The sequence below is a fragment of the Aythya marila genome, assembly GCF_965140915.1.
Source record: "Aythya marila genome assembly, chromosome: 16".
Classification (NCBI taxonomy): Eukaryota; Metazoa; Chordata; class Aves; order Anseriformes; family Anatidae; genus Aythya; species Aythya marila.
The window spans coordinates 10,159,599-10,176,653 of record NC_139057.1 but is presented as its reverse complement, the minus strand read 5'-3'; the positions used below and the strand labels follow the sequence as shown (position 1 = coordinate 10,176,653).

General features: G+C 62.5%; 1 protein-coding gene across 6 annotated transcripts in view; it reads left to right on the top strand.

Moving 5' to 3' along the window:
- SRC (SRC proto-oncogene, non-receptor tyrosine kinase) overlaps nucleotides 1–16,008 on the top strand; it is a 36,618-nt gene extending 20,610 nt beyond the window's left edge. For 3 of the 6 annotated variants that reach the window (XM_082773321.1, XM_082773319.1, XM_082773323.1), the window contains exons 2-13: nucleotides 4,208–4,273; nucleotides 6,151–6,400; nucleotides 6,630–6,729; nucleotides 9,649–9,747; nucleotides 10,176–10,279; nucleotides 11,268–11,417; nucleotides 11,898–12,053; nucleotides 12,162–12,341; nucleotides 12,423–12,499; nucleotides 12,637–12,790; nucleotides 12,926–13,057; nucleotides 13,167–16,008. In XM_082773321.1, coding sequence (XP_082629447.1) covers nucleotides 6,160–6,400; nucleotides 6,630–6,729; nucleotides 9,649–9,747; nucleotides 10,176–10,279; nucleotides 11,268–11,417; nucleotides 11,898–12,053; nucleotides 12,162–12,341; nucleotides 12,423–12,499; nucleotides 12,637–12,790; nucleotides 12,926–13,057; nucleotides 13,167–13,375 — 1,602 coding nt within the window. In that variant the 5' untranslated portion in view covers nucleotides 4,208–4,273; nucleotides 6,151–6,159 and the 3' untranslated portion in view covers nucleotides 13,376–16,008. Of the gene's footprint in view, nucleotides 1–4,204; nucleotides 4,274–6,150; nucleotides 6,401–6,629; nucleotides 6,730–9,648; nucleotides 9,748–10,175; nucleotides 10,280–11,267; nucleotides 11,418–11,897; nucleotides 12,054–12,161; nucleotides 12,342–12,422; nucleotides 12,500–12,636; nucleotides 12,791–12,925; nucleotides 13,058–13,166 lie in introns of all 6 variants that reach the window. The other 3 variants (XM_082773320.1, XM_082773318.1, XM_082773322.1) reach the window with 1 other exon arrangement.
- The last annotated feature ends 1,047 nt before the right edge of the window (nucleotides 16,009–17,055 follow it).

The following is a 17,055-nucleotide window of genomic DNA, read 5'->3' as shown; positions in this document are numbered from 1 at the left end:
AGCCGCTGCTCTGCCCTTGCTGGGGAGGAGCCCTTGGGGCAGCAAAAGGCTTAAAACACCAGAAAACACGAGGTGCCGGCACCCTGCTCGCCCCGGGGAGCTGGCAGTGAGTTTGGGAGGTCAGCCTTGTGAGTTTTTTTCTTGCCAGCCTTAAGCAAGATGGAGCTTGCAGGGCGCCCGCAGCCAGGGTTTCCCTGCCCTCGCCTGGCTTTGGGGTGCTCTGGGGGACACCGGGGGGCACCGGGCTGTGTGCGGAGCCATCCCCTGAAACCCTGCCTGCCTGGGCAGCTTGCTTCCCATCGCCTCGAAGAAACAAAACCCAAATCTGGCTGTCGAGGGCTGGCCCTGCTGCGCCGGGCAGCGTGCGGCCCCGCGGTGGTGGGGGCGGCGCGGTCTGTCCCTGCCTCCCTGCACACCTCTCTGTGTTGTTTTTTTTTTTTTAATGTTTCTGAGTTTCTTGGCCAGATAAACATCCAGCACCTGCTTTGTGCCTCTCAGGGCTTTGGTCTGGTCTCTAACTCGTGTTTTGACACGTTCCCAAATTGCTCCCGAACGTGACTCTCCCCCGTGCGTGGAGGGGAGGGGGGGGGGTGAATTTGTATGGCTGATTTAATTATCCTTCGCCCTGTCACGACCCGCTGGCCCCTGCTAGGCTGGGCTGTGCAGCTTTAATTAAGATGGCTCTAAATTTAACGGGAGCTGACAGGGTGCTAAGGGAGGGGCCGCTCCTCGCATCGGGCGGCAGCGCGTGGCCGGGCGCTGTGACCCCACCGCGTGCATCCCTCCCTGCTCCACCACGGCCCCAAACCTGCTCTGTCCCGGAGGATTTCTTCTGGGGGAGGCAGGGAAGGGTGGCCGGGGTGCTATGGTGGGGAGGGATGAGCTGGGATGAGCTGGGGGAGCAGCCCCCCTTTTTTCACCAGTGCCTGGGACTCGGAGATGTGCTGCTGTGCCGGGGCCTCGAGCTCCGGGCAGGGCAGCGAGGTGCTCCCGAGTGCACCAGGGGCTGCGCTGCCGTTTGCTGGCCCCCAGCCGCGTGCCTTGCTGCCATCCTGGTGCCCTACAAGGTGTCCATGTCCCGGGATTCGTCCCCAGCACTGGGATGCCCTACAAGGTGTCCGTGTCCTGGGATTTGTCCCCAGCCTCTCCATCCCGGTGCCACTGCTCACGGCTGGGCTGGCGAGGCTCTGGCACTGCCTCTGCAGTGGGAGGAAGCAAAATTTCGGGGGCGTCCCTGGCACCGAGCCCCCCATTTGGGGGCAGGAGCTGCATGTGCGTGTCTGGGGTTGCGTCTCCTGCCGAAATCAGGGCAGGGGCTGCTGGAGGATGGGCACGGGGGCTCACAGCAACTCATCAGCCGCCTCCAGCCGTGGCTCTCCCTGCCTGGTGGCACACCCCGCAGGCGATTTTTCTGTGCCGTGCGTGAGCCCGTCCCTGCTCCTGGCATGGGCAAAGGGCGTGGGGTGGGCTGGGGGCCGTGCCCCTGGCTTTTCGCTCCTTCCCTCAGGTTGTGCTCTCCCCCGGTGGGCTCGGCGCTGCACCACGAGGCGGCTTTGTCTCGCGCGGCGTCCCCGCCGCCCTGCACGCTTCATTTTTCAGTCTGGCAGCAGACAGGTGCCGTTACTCATCCCGCGGGGGCTCTGCGAGGCGCTGAAGCGGGCGGGTGTGAGGGGGGAACCTGCCCGGGGCTGCTGGTGGCCCCCTGCCCGCCGCCCCCCGGCTGTGCCTGCGGTGATTGCTCCGATTTCGGTGTGTGCGAGGCGGGGATCAGGCCGTGCTTCACGCGAAGCTCTCCCAGGCAGGGCTGGCAGAGGCCTCCCTGCAACCATGCTGCAGGGAAGGGAAGCAAAACCTCTTTAGGGGGGGCGTTAAAGCCTGGGGGGGGTCACTACGCAGATGTCCCTGCCCGGCGTGGTGTCCCCATGCCTGGAGCACTGTGTCCTGCTGGGCACCCACCCGGCCCTTCAGCAGCCCCAAGGCCAGAGCCTGTTTTGCCGGAGATTTCTCCCTCCCCAAGGCTCCCCGTCTGGCCCCGGGCCCCAGCGTGTCGCAGAATTTCCCAAGGTTTCAGCTCCTGCTACACAGAAGCCGGCAAACGTGGTATTTCTGTGTTTTGTCTGCTCCCAATCAGTGCCTTTTGTTAGTGTCTTTGGGAAAAAAAAAAAAAAGAAAAAAGAAAAAGATTGCTTCGCCCTGCGTCGCCAAGCCTGCTATCGGCGTGGCTTTTACAACTTGCGCTGTATCCTTGAGCCATCCGGGTGCAGCAGCCTGGCTGGAGGAGACGCCTTGGCCCCCGAGCTTCCCCCTGTGCTGCTTCTCCGAGAGCATCCCTGCGAGGTAGGGCGGAGGAGCCAGCCTTTTCTCACGTCCCACCTCGCCGTTTAATTTTTTTGGGGGGGAGAAAAATCCTGGGGATGCGGGTATCGGGGGGCTGGGGGTGTCGGGCAGGTCAGGCGGTGTTCCCAGCCCCGGCTGTGCTGCGTGGGGGCTCTGCTGCCCCCGGCACGAGGGGATGGGGAAGCCACGGCTGCGATGGGGCCTGAGCTGAGCGGGGCAGCTCCGGGCACTTCCTTCAACTGCTTCTGGAGAGGGGAGTGCGGCGCTGCCCTCCTGCTGGGGCTCTCCTGGGCGGGGATGCACGGCTCGGCCAGGCCCTGCTGCTGCTTGCAGGGGGGGGAAACGGGGAGCCAGGAAGACCCCGTGTGTGGAACTCGGTGCTGAGCACCCTTTGGGGGTCCGGGAGGGCTGCCGTGCCTGCTGCGGGGCAGAGCGCCTCGCCACCCGAGGGATGCTGCCACGGGGCCACCGTGGGAACGTGGCAGTGCTTGGGGACACGGCGCGGGGCGGTGGGGACGCCACGTGGGTGCGCGTCGCAGCCTTATTTGTATGTGCTGCAGCCTGGAGTTGAGACTGCAGCTTCCCCCACCTCCCATCCCGCTGTGCAATTATTGGCGGCGAATATTAGTCAGGCACAAATTACAAACCATTCAAGTCGTAAAAGGGCTGTCAATCAGCCGCTGCTCGTTACCCTCATCAAATGCACTAAAAATAGCCACAAAACTTACTGCCACGGGGCGGGGTGGGGGGAAGGGGCGCAAAATAAACCCACAGCGTGGCACATCCTCGGCACGGCGCCCGGCCGGTGGGGGGGACACAGTGGGATGCAGCTCCTGTGCGGGTTTGTGCCTCGTGCTGCAAATTTGGAGCATGAGGAGCCCGGAGCAGCTGCCGTGGAGCTGGGTGGTGTGATACTGCTAACACCTGGGGCTCCTGAATGAAGGCAGGAGGCCGTGGCTGGGTGGTGAGCGTGGTTAGCTGGTGGCGTGGGGAAAAGCTCGGTGCCTGCTCCATCTGCAGTGCGCGGTGTCCCTGGAGGCGAAGGGAAGCTTGGGGTCTGGCTTTTGGGCACGGCAGCGTCCCTCTGCTGGGGGCCGTGGCCCATCTGGGGGTGCCGCAGGGGCTGCCTTGTGGCTGACCCCTGCGTGTTTGGCGCGTGGGGAGCCCCCGGCTGCGGGGAGCCCTTCCTTGCTCTGACCCGAAGCTCTGCCCTGGGCTGCTGCTGCCAGACAACAGCGTGTTTTGCACGTCCCCGCAGCACCCACGCTTGCAATAAGAATCTGTGCCTTTTGAGAATTTTGGTGAAAACACGCTTTTCTTGCTGAGTCAGGGCTTGAGCAGCGTGAGGTGCTCCAGGACCGTGTGTGCGCTCCACGCCGCGGTTTGTCTGTGCTGCTGGGGGCGGGGAGGGCCACCCGTGTCCCCGGGGACAAGGTCCCCGTTTGGTGGCCCAGCGCCCCTGTGGCCAGTCCCAGCCATCCGAGACAAAGCAATGGGTCTGGAAGCGCCCCGTGGTGCCGACTTTGCTTCTCCTCCTTTGGGGGAACGACCAAAAAAACCCCCCAGCGGGTTGGGGCGCCCTGGGAGCCGCGCGGCCCTGCTGCCCTCTCACCGCCCTGCATCGCCCGGGGCTGCCCCCGCCGCCTCCTCGCCCTTCTCTGGGTGGGTGCGATGAAGTGGAGCAGAGAATCGTCCCCTCTTCACACATGAGAGAGCAGAGCAGGCGGGGGCGAGCTGGCTGCCCCGCGCTGGGGGCACCCGCAGAGGTGGGCGGGTGGCGAGGAGGAGGAGGAGGAGGAGGAGGAGGAGGGTGGGCGCAGCAGCCCACGCGGCGGGGACAGGGCCACTAACATCCCTCTGTCTGCAGCAGGAGCTGAGCTGAGGCCGCTGGCAGCCCCCCACAACCCCACGGCCAGGCTGTAGCTGGAAAACACAGGTAAGGAATCGCCCTGGGGGGGTCTCCCCATCTCTGGGTGCCCCCAGGAGCCGGTCCCGCGGGGACCGGAGCTGAAACCTCACAGCTCAGCACCGCGGTGGTTCGCAATTTGTCAGCGGCGCCGAGCCCCCGGAGAGGAAAGGAGAGGAGTCCCTGCAGGCTGCGACGTGCCTGGGGTGCTAATCCTGCCCGCAGGAGAGCTGCCGCCTCTGATCCATCGGAGGCGAGCGCGAGGAATGCTGGCAGCGCTCCAGCCTGCCGCCTGCACCTCGGGGGGAAGCCCTGCCCCAAATCCTGCCCGGCTGAGGACAGGAGCGGTGCTGAGCTTCAGGGGAATTGCTGCGGGTGGTGGGCAGCTTCTTGCAACCCGATTGCTTTAACCCCGCTGCCCGGCAGCGCTGCTTGGGGCCAGGAGCCCCCCCCTTGTCCCCACAGCCACCCCCATGGGTGCGCTCGGGGGCCGCGCTCCGTCCGCTGCCCATCCCGGCCGTGTCCCTGCCGTGTCCCTGCTGGGGGAAGTGCCGCGGCCAGGGGAAGCTGTGAGCACGCCTTGCTCAGAGGCGCGTGGGCTGTCACGAGCGCCGTGGTCACAGCCCTGCCGGCCCCGGGCAGCCCACGGGGCCCCGGGAGTGCCAGCGGGTGCCCGAGCCCCGCACGGAGGTGAGCAGAGGGAGGAGAGCACGGGGGGGTGGCTCTTGGTCCGGGAGGGGGCTTTGCTGCTTTTTTTTTCTCAAGACCCGCTTTCCCCTGCACCTCTGCTCAAGCATTTCTGATTTAAGCAGCACATTTATTTATGGGGCAGCCTCTCCCCTCTTCTCCACCGTCAGTCTGCCAGCGGTGACGATTTGCCAGCGCGGGGCTTGTGTCTGACCTTCCCGTCCCGCTCAGCTCCAAACTCCCCAAAGCGTGGGCTGAGGCCCTGCTTGGAGCTGGGTCTCTTGGAAAACGAGCCCTGACGGCCAAACCAAGCCCTGAGCACGGGGAGGGAGCTGGAGGAGGGAGCAGCCCCAGCTCTGGCTTGGAAAGTCCTCTGTGGGGCAAAGCCTGGCAGGCAGCTGCAGCCCACTCGCCCTCTGCTCCGTGCCCCGCGGGCGCCGGCTGCCTCCTCTGCTCCTCACCTGCTCGGTTTTTCCTTGTCGAGAGGTTTCTCCGCCTCCCTTTTCCATCCTGCCTGCGTGCTCTAGCCTAAATATTGCCTTCCATAGCTGCAGGACACTGCTGTGTATCCTGCCATCTTGGGAGGCTGCGAATAATTCCCTTCCTTCATTTATATCATTACCTTGGAGGTATTTATAGAGCCGGATCCGAAGTGGCAGGGAAGGCAGGGCTATATATAAAGCAGAGATCCCTTGGTCCTTAGCCGCTGACTGCCTGACACTGCTCCCGACCCCAACTTCTGCTCCTTGTTTCTGAGGTTTGCTGCAGGCTTTGGGCTGCACAGGACCGTTCCCAGCACCCAAACCCCCTTCGGGGGCTGTACCCGCAGGCACCGAGCAGAGCCGTGGCCCCGCAGCATCCCCGCGCGGGTGGCCCTGGGGCTACCGCTGCTGCTCGCCCCGGTGTCCAGGAGCCTTTTCCTTCGAGCAGGGCTGGCCCTGGCGTTCCTCGGCGCTGTGCTGTTATCCCATCTCCCCAGCTCATGCTGTGTGACTTCTCCCCACCCGCCTCGTCTGGGGGCAGCGGGGGTGTGGGGGGCAGCGATGCCGCCCCGGGGCAGGGGCAGGAGGGCCAGGCTTCGCGGCAGCTGGTGCTTGGAAACCCTCTGGGGGTTTTGTTTCTTTTCCTAGAGGGCAGGCAGCTTGCAAAACCCCTGGGAAGCGGCTTAATGATGACGATGATGATAAATAAAAGCCCTCTGCCTGTTTTGCCTCCTCCAGCCCGGGACCATGGGGAGCAGCAAGAGCAAACCCAAAGACCCCAGCCAGCGCCGGCGCAGCCTGGAGCCGGCCGACAGCACCCACCACGGGGGGTACCCGGCCTCGCAGACACCCAGCAAAGCGGCTGCCCCCGACGCCCATCGCACCCCCAGCCGCTCCTTCGGGACCATGGCCGCCGAGTCCAAGCTCTTCGGAGGCTTCAACACCTCCGACACCGTCACGTCGCCGCAGCGCTCCGGGGCGCTGGCCGGTCAGTGCAGCCCCGGCACCCTCGGGTGCTGGCGGTTGGGTCTGGCTGGGTTTGGTTCCAGCTCCTCCTGGTGGCGGTGGGGTCCCCTCCTCTGGAAGGAGTTTTTTTTTGTTTTGGGCTAGGTTGGCAGAGGTGTTTTGTCTGGTGGTGGGAGGGTGGTGGGACAGGAGGGTGCCCCGGTGCCGTGCTGCGGGGCGGCGGCGCTCACCCTGAGCGGTTCCTGTCGCAGGCGGAGTCACCACCTTCGTGGCCCTCTATGACTACGAGTCCCGGACCGAAACGGACCTGTCCTTCAAGAAAGGAGAACGCCTCCAAATTGTCAACAACACGTGAGTGTCCCTGTGCCCCTGTGGCCAAGCTTCACCCCCTCGAGAGGGCTCCAGAGGGGTCACCGAGCCCGGCCTCGGGCAGGCCAGCTGTCCCCGGGGACACTCCAAGGGGCATTTTAGAGCCGTGTGTGGAAGCAGTGACGTGTCCGAGGCCACTGGCATCAGAGGCCATGGCTTGGGGGATGCTCGATGCTCCCCCATCCTCCTGCCCCCGCTGCTGGGCACCTCTGCCTCACAGCCCTGCCACCAAGCCACCTCCGCGTCCCAGAGCCGGTCCCCAGCTCGGGGCCACGTCCCCGCCTGCCCCCCGTCCCCGTCAGCGCTCGGCTGCCTCTCGTCTGCCTGGACTCACCCCCTCCACTCCCCAGATGCTTTTCTCGTCCTTCCGCGGTGCCTGTGACCTCAGCTTCCCTCTTGACTGTTTTTCTTCTCTCCTGCCCGCCACGCTTTCGTTAGGAGGAAAGTGGACGTCAGGTGTGTACCGCGGGTTGGTGCTGCTGCTGCTGCTGCCGAGCTGCCTGGTGAAGGGCTGCCCGCGGGTGGGAGCAGGAGGGAGCAGGGGCTGCCTGTGGGGGCTGTGCCCGGCCACGTTTGACCTCCCTGGGCGAGCGGGGCAGCACACGGAGCCCCCTCTGTGCTGGTGGCTCTGCACCGGGGAGGTCTGAGCTGGCCCCGAACCCCTTGTCTGTGTCTGGCACCCCTCATCAGTCCTGTTTCATTTGGGTTTCTGCTCCTTCCTGGTCTTTTTTTTTTTTTTTTTTTTTTTCTTTGCCTTAATTTTTGCATTTTTAAATTTATTTCTTTATTTTTTGTGAGTCGCTCCCGGGACTGGCACAGTCCTCAAGTTGCTGCATGCTCGGTCCCATTGCGCAGCGCGCTCAGCTCGCTGTCCCCGCTGCTGCCACCTCGAAACCTGGGCACCAAAACCAGCCCCACAAAGGCAGAAGGACGAGGGGCTGCCCTGCAGGCAGCGCTCCTGCCCCGCGGGGATCCACACAGCTGGGTTTTCAGTTCGGTCCTCGGCCTCCTTCCCACGCTCATCGTTTATTAATGGGGATTTGCTCAGTCCGTGAAGCATAGGATGTGCTGCGTGAAGGGCTTCAGTGGTGCACAAAAAGCCCCAGTTTGGGGTGTTTGGTGCTCCTCCGCCTCCCAGCCCCAGCAGGGAGCTACCCCGGGCTCCTGCTCCGCTTCGTGGTGCTGCTGTGGCCGAGACCTCGGAAGGGAGCCAGGCCCCGAGCAGCACCACGCTGCTCGGTATGGCTGTGAGACCGTGGTTTTGCTGCCTGGTGGCTGCTGTACTGGGGCTGGGTTTGCAGCCCATCACCCCCCTCCCTGCTCCTGCGTCCTGCAGAGCCCCAGCAGTGACCCTCGGCCTCCCCGAGGGCCAAATCCGCTCACCCCATCACCGAAAGAAGGCCCCCTCCCAGCCCGCTGGCAGACAGCGGGGGTGTAACGGGGCATTTTGGGTAAAACCGAGCAGGGAATTGTTGAAATGCTTTGTTTTGATGATGGTGATTATTATTTTTTTTTCCCCTTCCGCTGAGACATTTTTGGAATAGTTTGCTTTTGCCGAATTCCCAGATTGCAGCCTTCCAGCCCGAGCTGGAATAAAGCCCCGAGCCAAAATCTGGGCACTTCTCAGGCAGATGTTTGCTCCGGCCCCGTGGGAAAGGAGCCGAAGCAGCCCCCGACCCCATCCCGGGGAAGGTGGGGGCAGCAGCTCCGTGCCCTCTGCCACGAGGAGCGAGGGGACAGCCCCGAGGGGACAGCACGCCCCGTGCCGTGGGCACGCAGGGCTGGGGCGAGGTGGAGGTGTGCAGGGATTGGGGCACAGGGGGGCTGAACTCCCCGGGGTCAGGCTCATGGGGTCCGTGCCTGCAGCAGTTGAGGGCCAGCACCTCGAGACCTTCCTGGGGCCACCTCCTCTCAGCCCAGGCTGCTTGGGGCCAGCACTGGGACACACGGGGATGAGCCGGGCAGAGCACACCCCGCAGCACCCTGGGGCTGGGCTTTGCCTGCAGGCAGGTTTCCCCCCCATCGCCCAAATTCCAGCCACATCCCGGCCTGGGGTGCCCGATTTGGAGATGCTCGGCAAGCTGTGGACCACGGCTGAGCCCCAGCACCACCAGCCCTCGGCAGAGGCTGCAGGGGGACCCCTGTGCCTGGCTGCCCTGTGCCTGCTGGATCTGGCCCGAGGGCACCGCAGCAGCCTAAAGAGCACCTCACCCTGTTCCAGCCTGCTCCAGTCCTTATTTATTTGATCCCTTTTGTTGTTTTGAGTAGCCTGTGTTTAACAAATTCTGCCTTCTTTTGTTGTTTGTTTTTTTTGTTTGTTTGTTTTCTGGTGCTTTATTTAATCGCTGCCATTCTGTCGCTTTTTTCCCCCATTTCCCCTCCCTCCCCCTTTGCCTGTTGCTCCCCGCTTACCTGCTCGCTGGGGTTTCCGTCACGCCTCATCTCCAGCCAGACCCAGCTCAAATTCAGAGGGCTCCAAAGGTATTTTTTGGCTCTCCGGCCTTTTCTCCAGGCAGGAGACCCCCTCATTTCACAGCATCCCACATGCTGGGACCATGGGTGACCCTGGCACCGTGGCGATGCTGCTTGTCCTGGGGGTGGCAGCGGGGCTCCCCCGGTGCCAGCAGGCTCCCAGGGCTGATTTGGGGCAGGTTGGGCTCTGCTGCCACCCTCCTGCCCCATGCCCTGGGGTCTCCGTGGGGTCTTTCTGCGTGCCAGGGTCCTGCTGCGGGGCTGGGTGCGGGTGCTGCTCGCTGCTGTCCCCCCCCGGGCTGGGCTCTGCTTGCTCGTCCCGTGCCTCTAGGGACATGGGGACGCTGCCCGGAGGTAGGAGAGGGCACGGCCCGAGGGGGCTTGGGGGCTTTTTGGCTTCACACTGAGTGTGTTTTGGTTTTCTTGCAGGGAAGGTGACTGGTGGCTGGCTCATTCCCTCACTACAGGACAGACGGGCTACATCCCCAGTAACTATGTCGCGCCCTCAGACTCCATCCAGGCTGAAGAGTAATTGCCATCTTTTAGACAGTTTTTTTTATATATAAAAAAAAAAAAAAAAGCAATAAGAAAAAGAAAAACCACCACCCACCGAGCGCTTTTCCCTCTCTCCTGTCCCTCTCCTCCTGGGCAAAACCTGCAGGGGCCTCTCTTGTATTTCTTGGGGCTTTTTTTGGGGTTTGGTTTGGTTTGGTTTGGTTTGGTTTCCAATCCATGTGCGTCTCCGCAGACTGTCCCCACCCGGTGGCAGAGCCCACGGTGGGGGAATTCCACCCCCAGCTCTTGCTTGGGGTGCCCCAGGGGCTGCCCCTCCTTTGGGGAGGCTTTTGGAGCCCAGGCGCTGTGCAGTGCCCTCGGTCGGCGGCGCAGGATGGCTGCTTGCGAATCCAAGGGGTGCACGGGGGCCCCGCGCTGAGCCTGTGCCTTCCCTCCCGCAGGTGGTATTTCGGGAAGATCACTCGCCGGGAGTCCGAGCGGCTGCTGCTCAACCCCGAAAATCCCCGGGGGACCTTCCTGGTGCGGGAGAGCGAGACCACGAAAGGTGAGCCCCGGCTGCGGGGACACGGGGTGCGCTTCGTGCCGGCCCCAGCCTCCCTCCCCTGAGGTGTTCCCATTCAGTGCAGAGCAGGAGCCTGGTGCTGGCCCCTCTGTGCTCAGCGTCTGCCGCCAGGATTTGTGCCTCCGGGGTTTGCTGCCTGTGCAGCACCCAGCTGCTGCTTTGCTTTGCTTTTTTTTTTTCCTTTGCTTTGCTTTTTTTTTTTTTTTTCTTTTTTCCTTTTTTGTCCCCTTTCTGCCACACTCTCCTCCCGGCATCCAAGCTGGAGGCAGAGATGTCCTGTTTTTACCCACCCCAGCCCTAATGGTTTGCTCACCCGTGTACCCACAGGCTTCCAAAACACTTTGGACTGGAACCAGCAGCACGTCCTCTCCCTGGCTTTTTTCTGGTTTTGTTCTTTTATTTTTTGTCCCACAAATACTTTTTTTTTCCTACCACCCATGTAATGTCAAATTCTTGCTTGTGAGCAACCAGACAAAGGCAATGATTAATTTTTAGGCCCTTCTTTCAGGTCTAACGATTCTTGATCCTTGTTTTGTGCTTCCTGATTGTGCGAGTTTGATCTCCGGGGTTTGGCTGGCCGAGGATGCCGTTTCTTACCTGGAAATGTGCTTTAGTCTGGCTCCAAATGCACTGTTGGGAAAAGCTCCTTGATTTTTTTTTTTTTTTTTTTTCTGCTTTGGTGCTTTGAACGTGGTGCCATTTGCCTTATTCCAGTGGAAACAGCTCATGCAGGCAGCAGCGTGAACCTTCCCTTTTGCTCCTTGCGGCCCCATCCTTCCCCCATGCCCCTGCCCCTTTATTGCTGCATTCATCCCTGCGCCTCGTGGTGCCTCTCGGCTGTTGCACCAGTTGTGAATGACAGATACAGGGGCTTTTTGGGGTAAAACCAGCAGCCTGCGTGCACCGTCCTGCTCCCCCCATGGGGGTCCGGTGCCCACGCAGCCCCTGAGCCGCTGGGTTTTGCCCACAGGTGCCTACTGCCTCTCGGTCTCCGACTTTGACAACGCCAAGGGGCTCAACGTGAAGCACTACAAGATCCGCAAGCTGGACAGCGGCGGCTTCTACATCACCTCTCGCACGCAGTTCGGCAGCCTGCAGCAGCTGGTGGCCTACTACTCCAGTGCGTACCCGGGGCCGTGGCCAGACCCCCCTGCCCCACGTCCCAGGGGTCTGGGTGATGCCCAGGGCGCTGTGCCTGCACCAGGGGAGGTTTCGGTTGGGTGTCGGGAGGAATCTCTTCGTGTAGGGGGTGGTCGGGCTCTGGAACGGGCTGCCCAGGGAGGTGGTGGCATCCCCATCCCCAGAGGTGTTTAAGGGATGCGTGGATGTGGCTCTGAGGGATATGGTTTAGATGAGATAGTCGGACTTGGTGGCCCTGGGTGTCTTTTCCAAGATGGATGTGCCCCTGCTGCAGGGAGGGGCTGCTGGAAGCCAGCACTGGCATGGGGGTCCCCAAACTGGGCTGGGGGCACCTGGTGAAAAACACAGCTTGGATTTCAGAAAGGGGAAGGGGTCTGGGTGCGGGTCCCCGAGGTGTTTTGCAAGGAAGCCATCGCGTGCCTGAATGCCAGAGCATCACCCCCACGTTGTCCCCCGCTAGAACACGCCGACGGCCTGTGCCACCGTCTGACCACCGTCTGCCCCACGTCCAAGCCCCAGACCCAGGGGCTCGCCAAGGACGCCTGGGAAATCCCCCGGGAGTCGCTGCGGCTCGAGGTGAAGCTGGGGCAGGGCTGCTTCGGAGAGGTCTGGATGGGTAAGGACCGCGTCGGCCCCGTGTCCCCAGCGCAGCGTCCTCGCCACATCTCCCAGCTGGGGGGAGCAGGCAGGGGACACGGCCCCATTAATGTGTCCCATCCTCCAGGGACCTGGAACGGCACCACCAGAGTGGCAATAAAGACGCTGAAACCCGGCACCATGTCCCCAGAGGCCTTCCTGCAGGAAGCCCAGGTGATGAAGAAGCTCCGGCACGAGAAGCTGGTCCAGCTCTACGCCGTGGTTTCGGAGGAGCCCATTTACATCGTCACCGAGTACATGAGCAAAGGTGAGCGCAGGAGGGACGCCGGCTGGCCCGGCCGGGTGGCTCTGCTCTGCCGAAGGATGCTGAGCGCTGTCTTCCTCGCAGGGAGCCTCCTGGACTTCCTCAAGGGAGAGATGGGCAAGTACCTGCGGCTCCCGCAGCTCGTGGATATGGCAGCTCAGGTGGGTTTGTGGTGTCCCCCCCAGTCCCGTGTCCCAGTTCCCTCCAGCTGTGTCAGGCCCAGCTGCGGAGCTGTCCCCTCTCGGGGGGCTCCTTGTGTCCCCCCCGCGAGCCTCAGGCCCCGTGCCCTGCCCCGCAGATCGCGTCCGGCATGGCCTACGTGGAGAGGATGAACTACGTGCACCGAGACCTCCGGGCGGCCAACATCCTGGTGGGGGAGAACCTGGTGTGCAAGGTGGCCGACTTCGGGCTGGCGCGCCTCATCGAGGACAACGAGTACACGGCCCGGCAAGGTGCAGCCCCCAGTCCCTGCAGGGTGTGCTGTGCTGTCCCCTGGGGTGGTCCCTCGGTGCCTGGCGTCCTTTGGGGAGGGCTGGGGGGCTGCGCCAGGGTGGGGGAGCACCCCCTGACTCTCCCTCCTCGCCCAGGTGCCAAGTTCCCCATCAAGTGGACGGCCCCCGAGGCGGCGCTGTACGGCAGGTTCACCATCAAGTCGGACGTCTGGTCCTTCGGCATCCTGCTGACCGAGCTGACCACCAAGGGCAGAGTGCCCTACCCAGGTGAGAGCTGGCGCCGGGGGGCACGGAGCCCCGAGCCCCCCCGTGGTGGCGGGCACGATGCCGGGTCCTGCCCGGCCCCATACTCAGCACCACGACCCTTTCTCCTCAGGGATGGTGAACAGGGAGGTGCTGGACCAGGTGGAGCGGGGCTACCGCATGCCCTGCCCGCCCGAGTGCCCCGAATCGCTGCACGACCTCATGTGCCAGTGCTGGAGGAAGGACCCCGAGGAGCGGCCCACCTTCGAGTACTTGCAGGCCTTCCTGGAGGACTACTTCACCTCGACAGAGCCCCAGTACCAGCCCGGCGAGAACCTATAGACCTGGAGCTCCTCCTGGCACCGGAGACCTCGCCGCGGGGCGCGGAGGGCCGGCCTCCCCACCGAGGGGGCCGATTTTGGGGAGCCCCGTCGCTCGTTAAGACTGCTGGCCCCTGATTAACGACGGGGCGAGAGGAGCCCAAGGGTGCTGGCACCGGCTCAGGAGGGAGAGCGGGGCAGCGGGCTGGCGGGGCATCACCCCCCCCACACACACACACACCCCAAGAGGCTTGGCTTTCAGGAGGCTTTTTCCCCGGAGAAATCGGGGGACAGCACCTCCTGCCTCGGACACGTGGCCACGGCTTCTTGCACCCACCCTGGTTTAAAATCACCACGACTTTCCCTGCCCCTCCGCCCACCCTTTTTGCTCTCGTTTGCCCAAAGGTGTTCACAGAGACGTTTTGCTGTGGGGAAGGCGCGCGCCAGCACTGGTTTGGACTGGGATGCAGCTGGGGAGCAGACGTTGCAAGGCACCAGGCCCCAGGATCCCGCGGGCCCGTGGTGCCAACAGGACACTGGCCTCGAGGCTCCTTCCTCCAGTGCCTGCCCATCCTCACGTCGGGAGTGGGACCTGGCCCTGCTCGGGGCCCTGCTGCCCGCCCCGTCCCGTGGGACCTCCTGGGCACACAGTCGAGTCTTCCAGCCGTGCCTGTCCCCAGGGCCGTGCCTCGTCACTTCTGGGATCGGCATCGAGGGGGGGAACCCCATGGAGCCCTCGCCTGCCCCATGCAGCCCACCCGGGGCTTCTCCACCCAACGCTACGCCTCTGCCGGCCACCAACCCCAAATCGAGACCACGGGGCTGGGGCACACGACAGAGGAGCATTTTGGGGGAAATACTTGTTTTTTTGCAATGTGGTTGTCCACTGGTACGTTTCCAGCTGCCTTCCCCACTCCTGCTGCCACCCCCCCAGGGCTGGGCTGCTGGGGAGCGTTGTGCCAGGCGGGTGTCTTGCAGGCTCCCCGCGCCCTTGGCTGTGTTTCGGAGGTCTCTGCGTCCCCGTGCCCAGCTTTGTCCCCCCTGTTGTCCCCCCCCCCCAGGCTGAACCCCAGGGGCCGCGCACAGCCCCGGCGCCCCCCTTGTACATAGCCCCCTTGCGCCCCCCACCAGCCGGCCAGGTTGCATGTGGTTTTGTTTTCCTCCTGCCGTCACGCCGCCGTCTCTGTCTGCGTTTGTCCCTGAGCAGAACCCCTCACTGTGCTGGCCCAGCACCCGTGGAAAACCAGGCGAGGAAGGTGCTGGGGCCGCCCCGGGGGGAGCTGCTCCTGCCCCTCGCCCCAGCAGCAGCAGGGCAGAGCCCCCCGCTCGCTCCCGCAGCTCCCCAGCGTCTTATTTATTGAACGAGTTCTGGCTTGGTGGCTCCTTTTTAACAGTAAAGCCTTCAAACGTGGCACAAATGGAGAGATCCTGCCTTTGGCTTGGAGAACAGCGACTGTTTTAATGGATTATTTTTTTTTTAAACCACCTTGGGACTCGGAGCCTCTCCTTCCCCCAGCATCTTTGCGTTCGTGCGGGGACCGTCACGCCCGGAGGTCTTTTAGTTCTGGTCTCGTGGTCGTTTGGCTGATGGGTCCTGGAGAAGCCCCTTAGTGCTACGAGGGGCAGCCTGTGCCAAAACCACGGGTGGGACACAGAATCCCCATCCCCGGGAGAAGGCTCCTAAAGCTCTAAATCCATGTGCAGAAGATGGATCGGACCCACGAGCTGGGGAGAGAGAAGGCGAATGCACGTGTTAGCGTGTGACCTTTTGTTTTCTTTAGCACGGACAGGTTCTCGTGAGAGAACAGCCGGGCCGGGGTGCTCCCAACCCAGGTGTTTCATTCCCTGGCACAGGAGCAAGAACGTCCCAGCAGCATCGGCACCGCCCTGGGCTCTCTTCCCTGCCCTGGGGGTTTGAGGACAGGGAGAGGCTGGGGACTGTTGGTGGCAGGAGGCAGGGAAACAACCCAGGAGGAGCACGGCGCAGGGCAGGGGATGTGTGTCTGCGTGTCCGTCTGCGTGTCCGTCCATCTGACCGTGTGTGCGCGGCATTAGGTGGCACCTGGGGTCCCTGCTGCAGGTGGCCCCAACAGAGGCCACGCGGGCTCAGAGCCTCCCCACCGTCACCCTCCTGGTCTGCCAATTTGTTTTTAAATCCTGTCATTTAGAGGGGAGCCCCCCCCTACCCCACGATGCTCCTCGGCACGGACGCGATGGGCCGATAACCCCGTACGAGAGATTTTCTGCTGGTGTAATTTTTATTTTTTTTTTTTAAACAGCATTTTTGTAAGATCTCCAGACGACTATGCAGAGAACGTGTGGCTCTGGTTCTCTCTCCCCAGCTCCCCCTCCTCCCCACCTGCCTTTTTCAGTGTCAAAGTAAAATATTTAGCTTTTTTTTTTTTTTTTTTTTTTTTGGATAATAATAAAACTTTGGAAAAACCTGAAAATGTCCAGCTTTGTGGGTGGTGGGGGGCGGAGATGCTTTGGAACTCTAATGTTGTTGTAAATACTTTGCAATTTGATAATTAAATACAAACAGACCTCACGAAAACAAATGAAAAAAAAAAAGTGTAGCTCATGTATGAGAGGGTTTCTTGGCATCCCTGGTAGGGGGTCGGTGGTTACCGGAGTGAACGCAGCTTCTCTGTATGGCTCCTGGGGTTTCAGGGGGCCTTTTCCATCCAATGTGCCCCAGATTCGGTGCGCAGCCCTGCAGGATGCTGTGCGCCTCTTGGGGTTGGGATTGGGCTCGGGGGGACCAGAGCCGCCTCCAGCAAGGGGAACCTTTTCCATCACATCCCTCCTGCTCTGCCGGAGCTCCAAATCCACCCCTGGGTAATGGCCAGCACGAAATATACCTTTATATTCACTTACAGACCCCTGGTTTATGTAAGCTGCATAGAATTGCGCACAGCAAGCCTGGCTGGTGGTGCTGGGTGAGCTCCCAGGGGAGGCAGGGGCTATAATGGGATGGCAGCCGGCTCCTGTCCCGCATCCATCCATCCCAAATCCTTTTCTGCATGGGGCTGTGCGGGTGGCAAAGCCCAGGCTAGGGAGGGAAGGCTCCTCTCTGCAGCCTGCTGGATCAGCGGGCTGGCAAGGAGCAGGCTCGCTTCATTAGGGTAATTAGTGGGTGCTGATTGGGATCCCTCAGCTGGTGATTAAGTAATTGATTTGTACCAGCGGTGCGGTGGGAATAGGCTCTTGGAAAGCAGGGCTGTGGCTGAGCCTCAGCGGTGCGGGGTGGTTTTGGTGCCCTGCAATCCACGTGCTGCGCTTCTGCTCTGCTGCTGCGGTGCTCTCCTGGGGCCAGTGAGTGAGCCATGTGTCCTCCTTGGTGCCTAACGCTTCGTGTTCGACTTCTCCTTAAAGCACTTAAGCGATTGAGGGAGAATCTGCTGTTGGTGAGCCCCCTGTGTGTTGGGGGGGGGCTGAAGCTGCTGCAGCCCTGGGGTTTGTCCCTGGAGGGGGCAGAGGTTTGCTGGGTTTGGAGGGTGAGGAGGAGCCCCCACCACGTGTCCCCATCCCAAGCCTGGGGATTACACCGCTCGCCTCCTCTAACAGGCTTAATCTCCCTGTTTGTGCTCTCGCCTTGCCTCGTGAACTGGGGAGAGGGCTCGGGCACTGGTAGGGGGCTGCTCCTGCTGGGGGGGCTGCTGGAGAGGATGCGCTCTGCTTGGCCTGAGCACCCCCTTAATC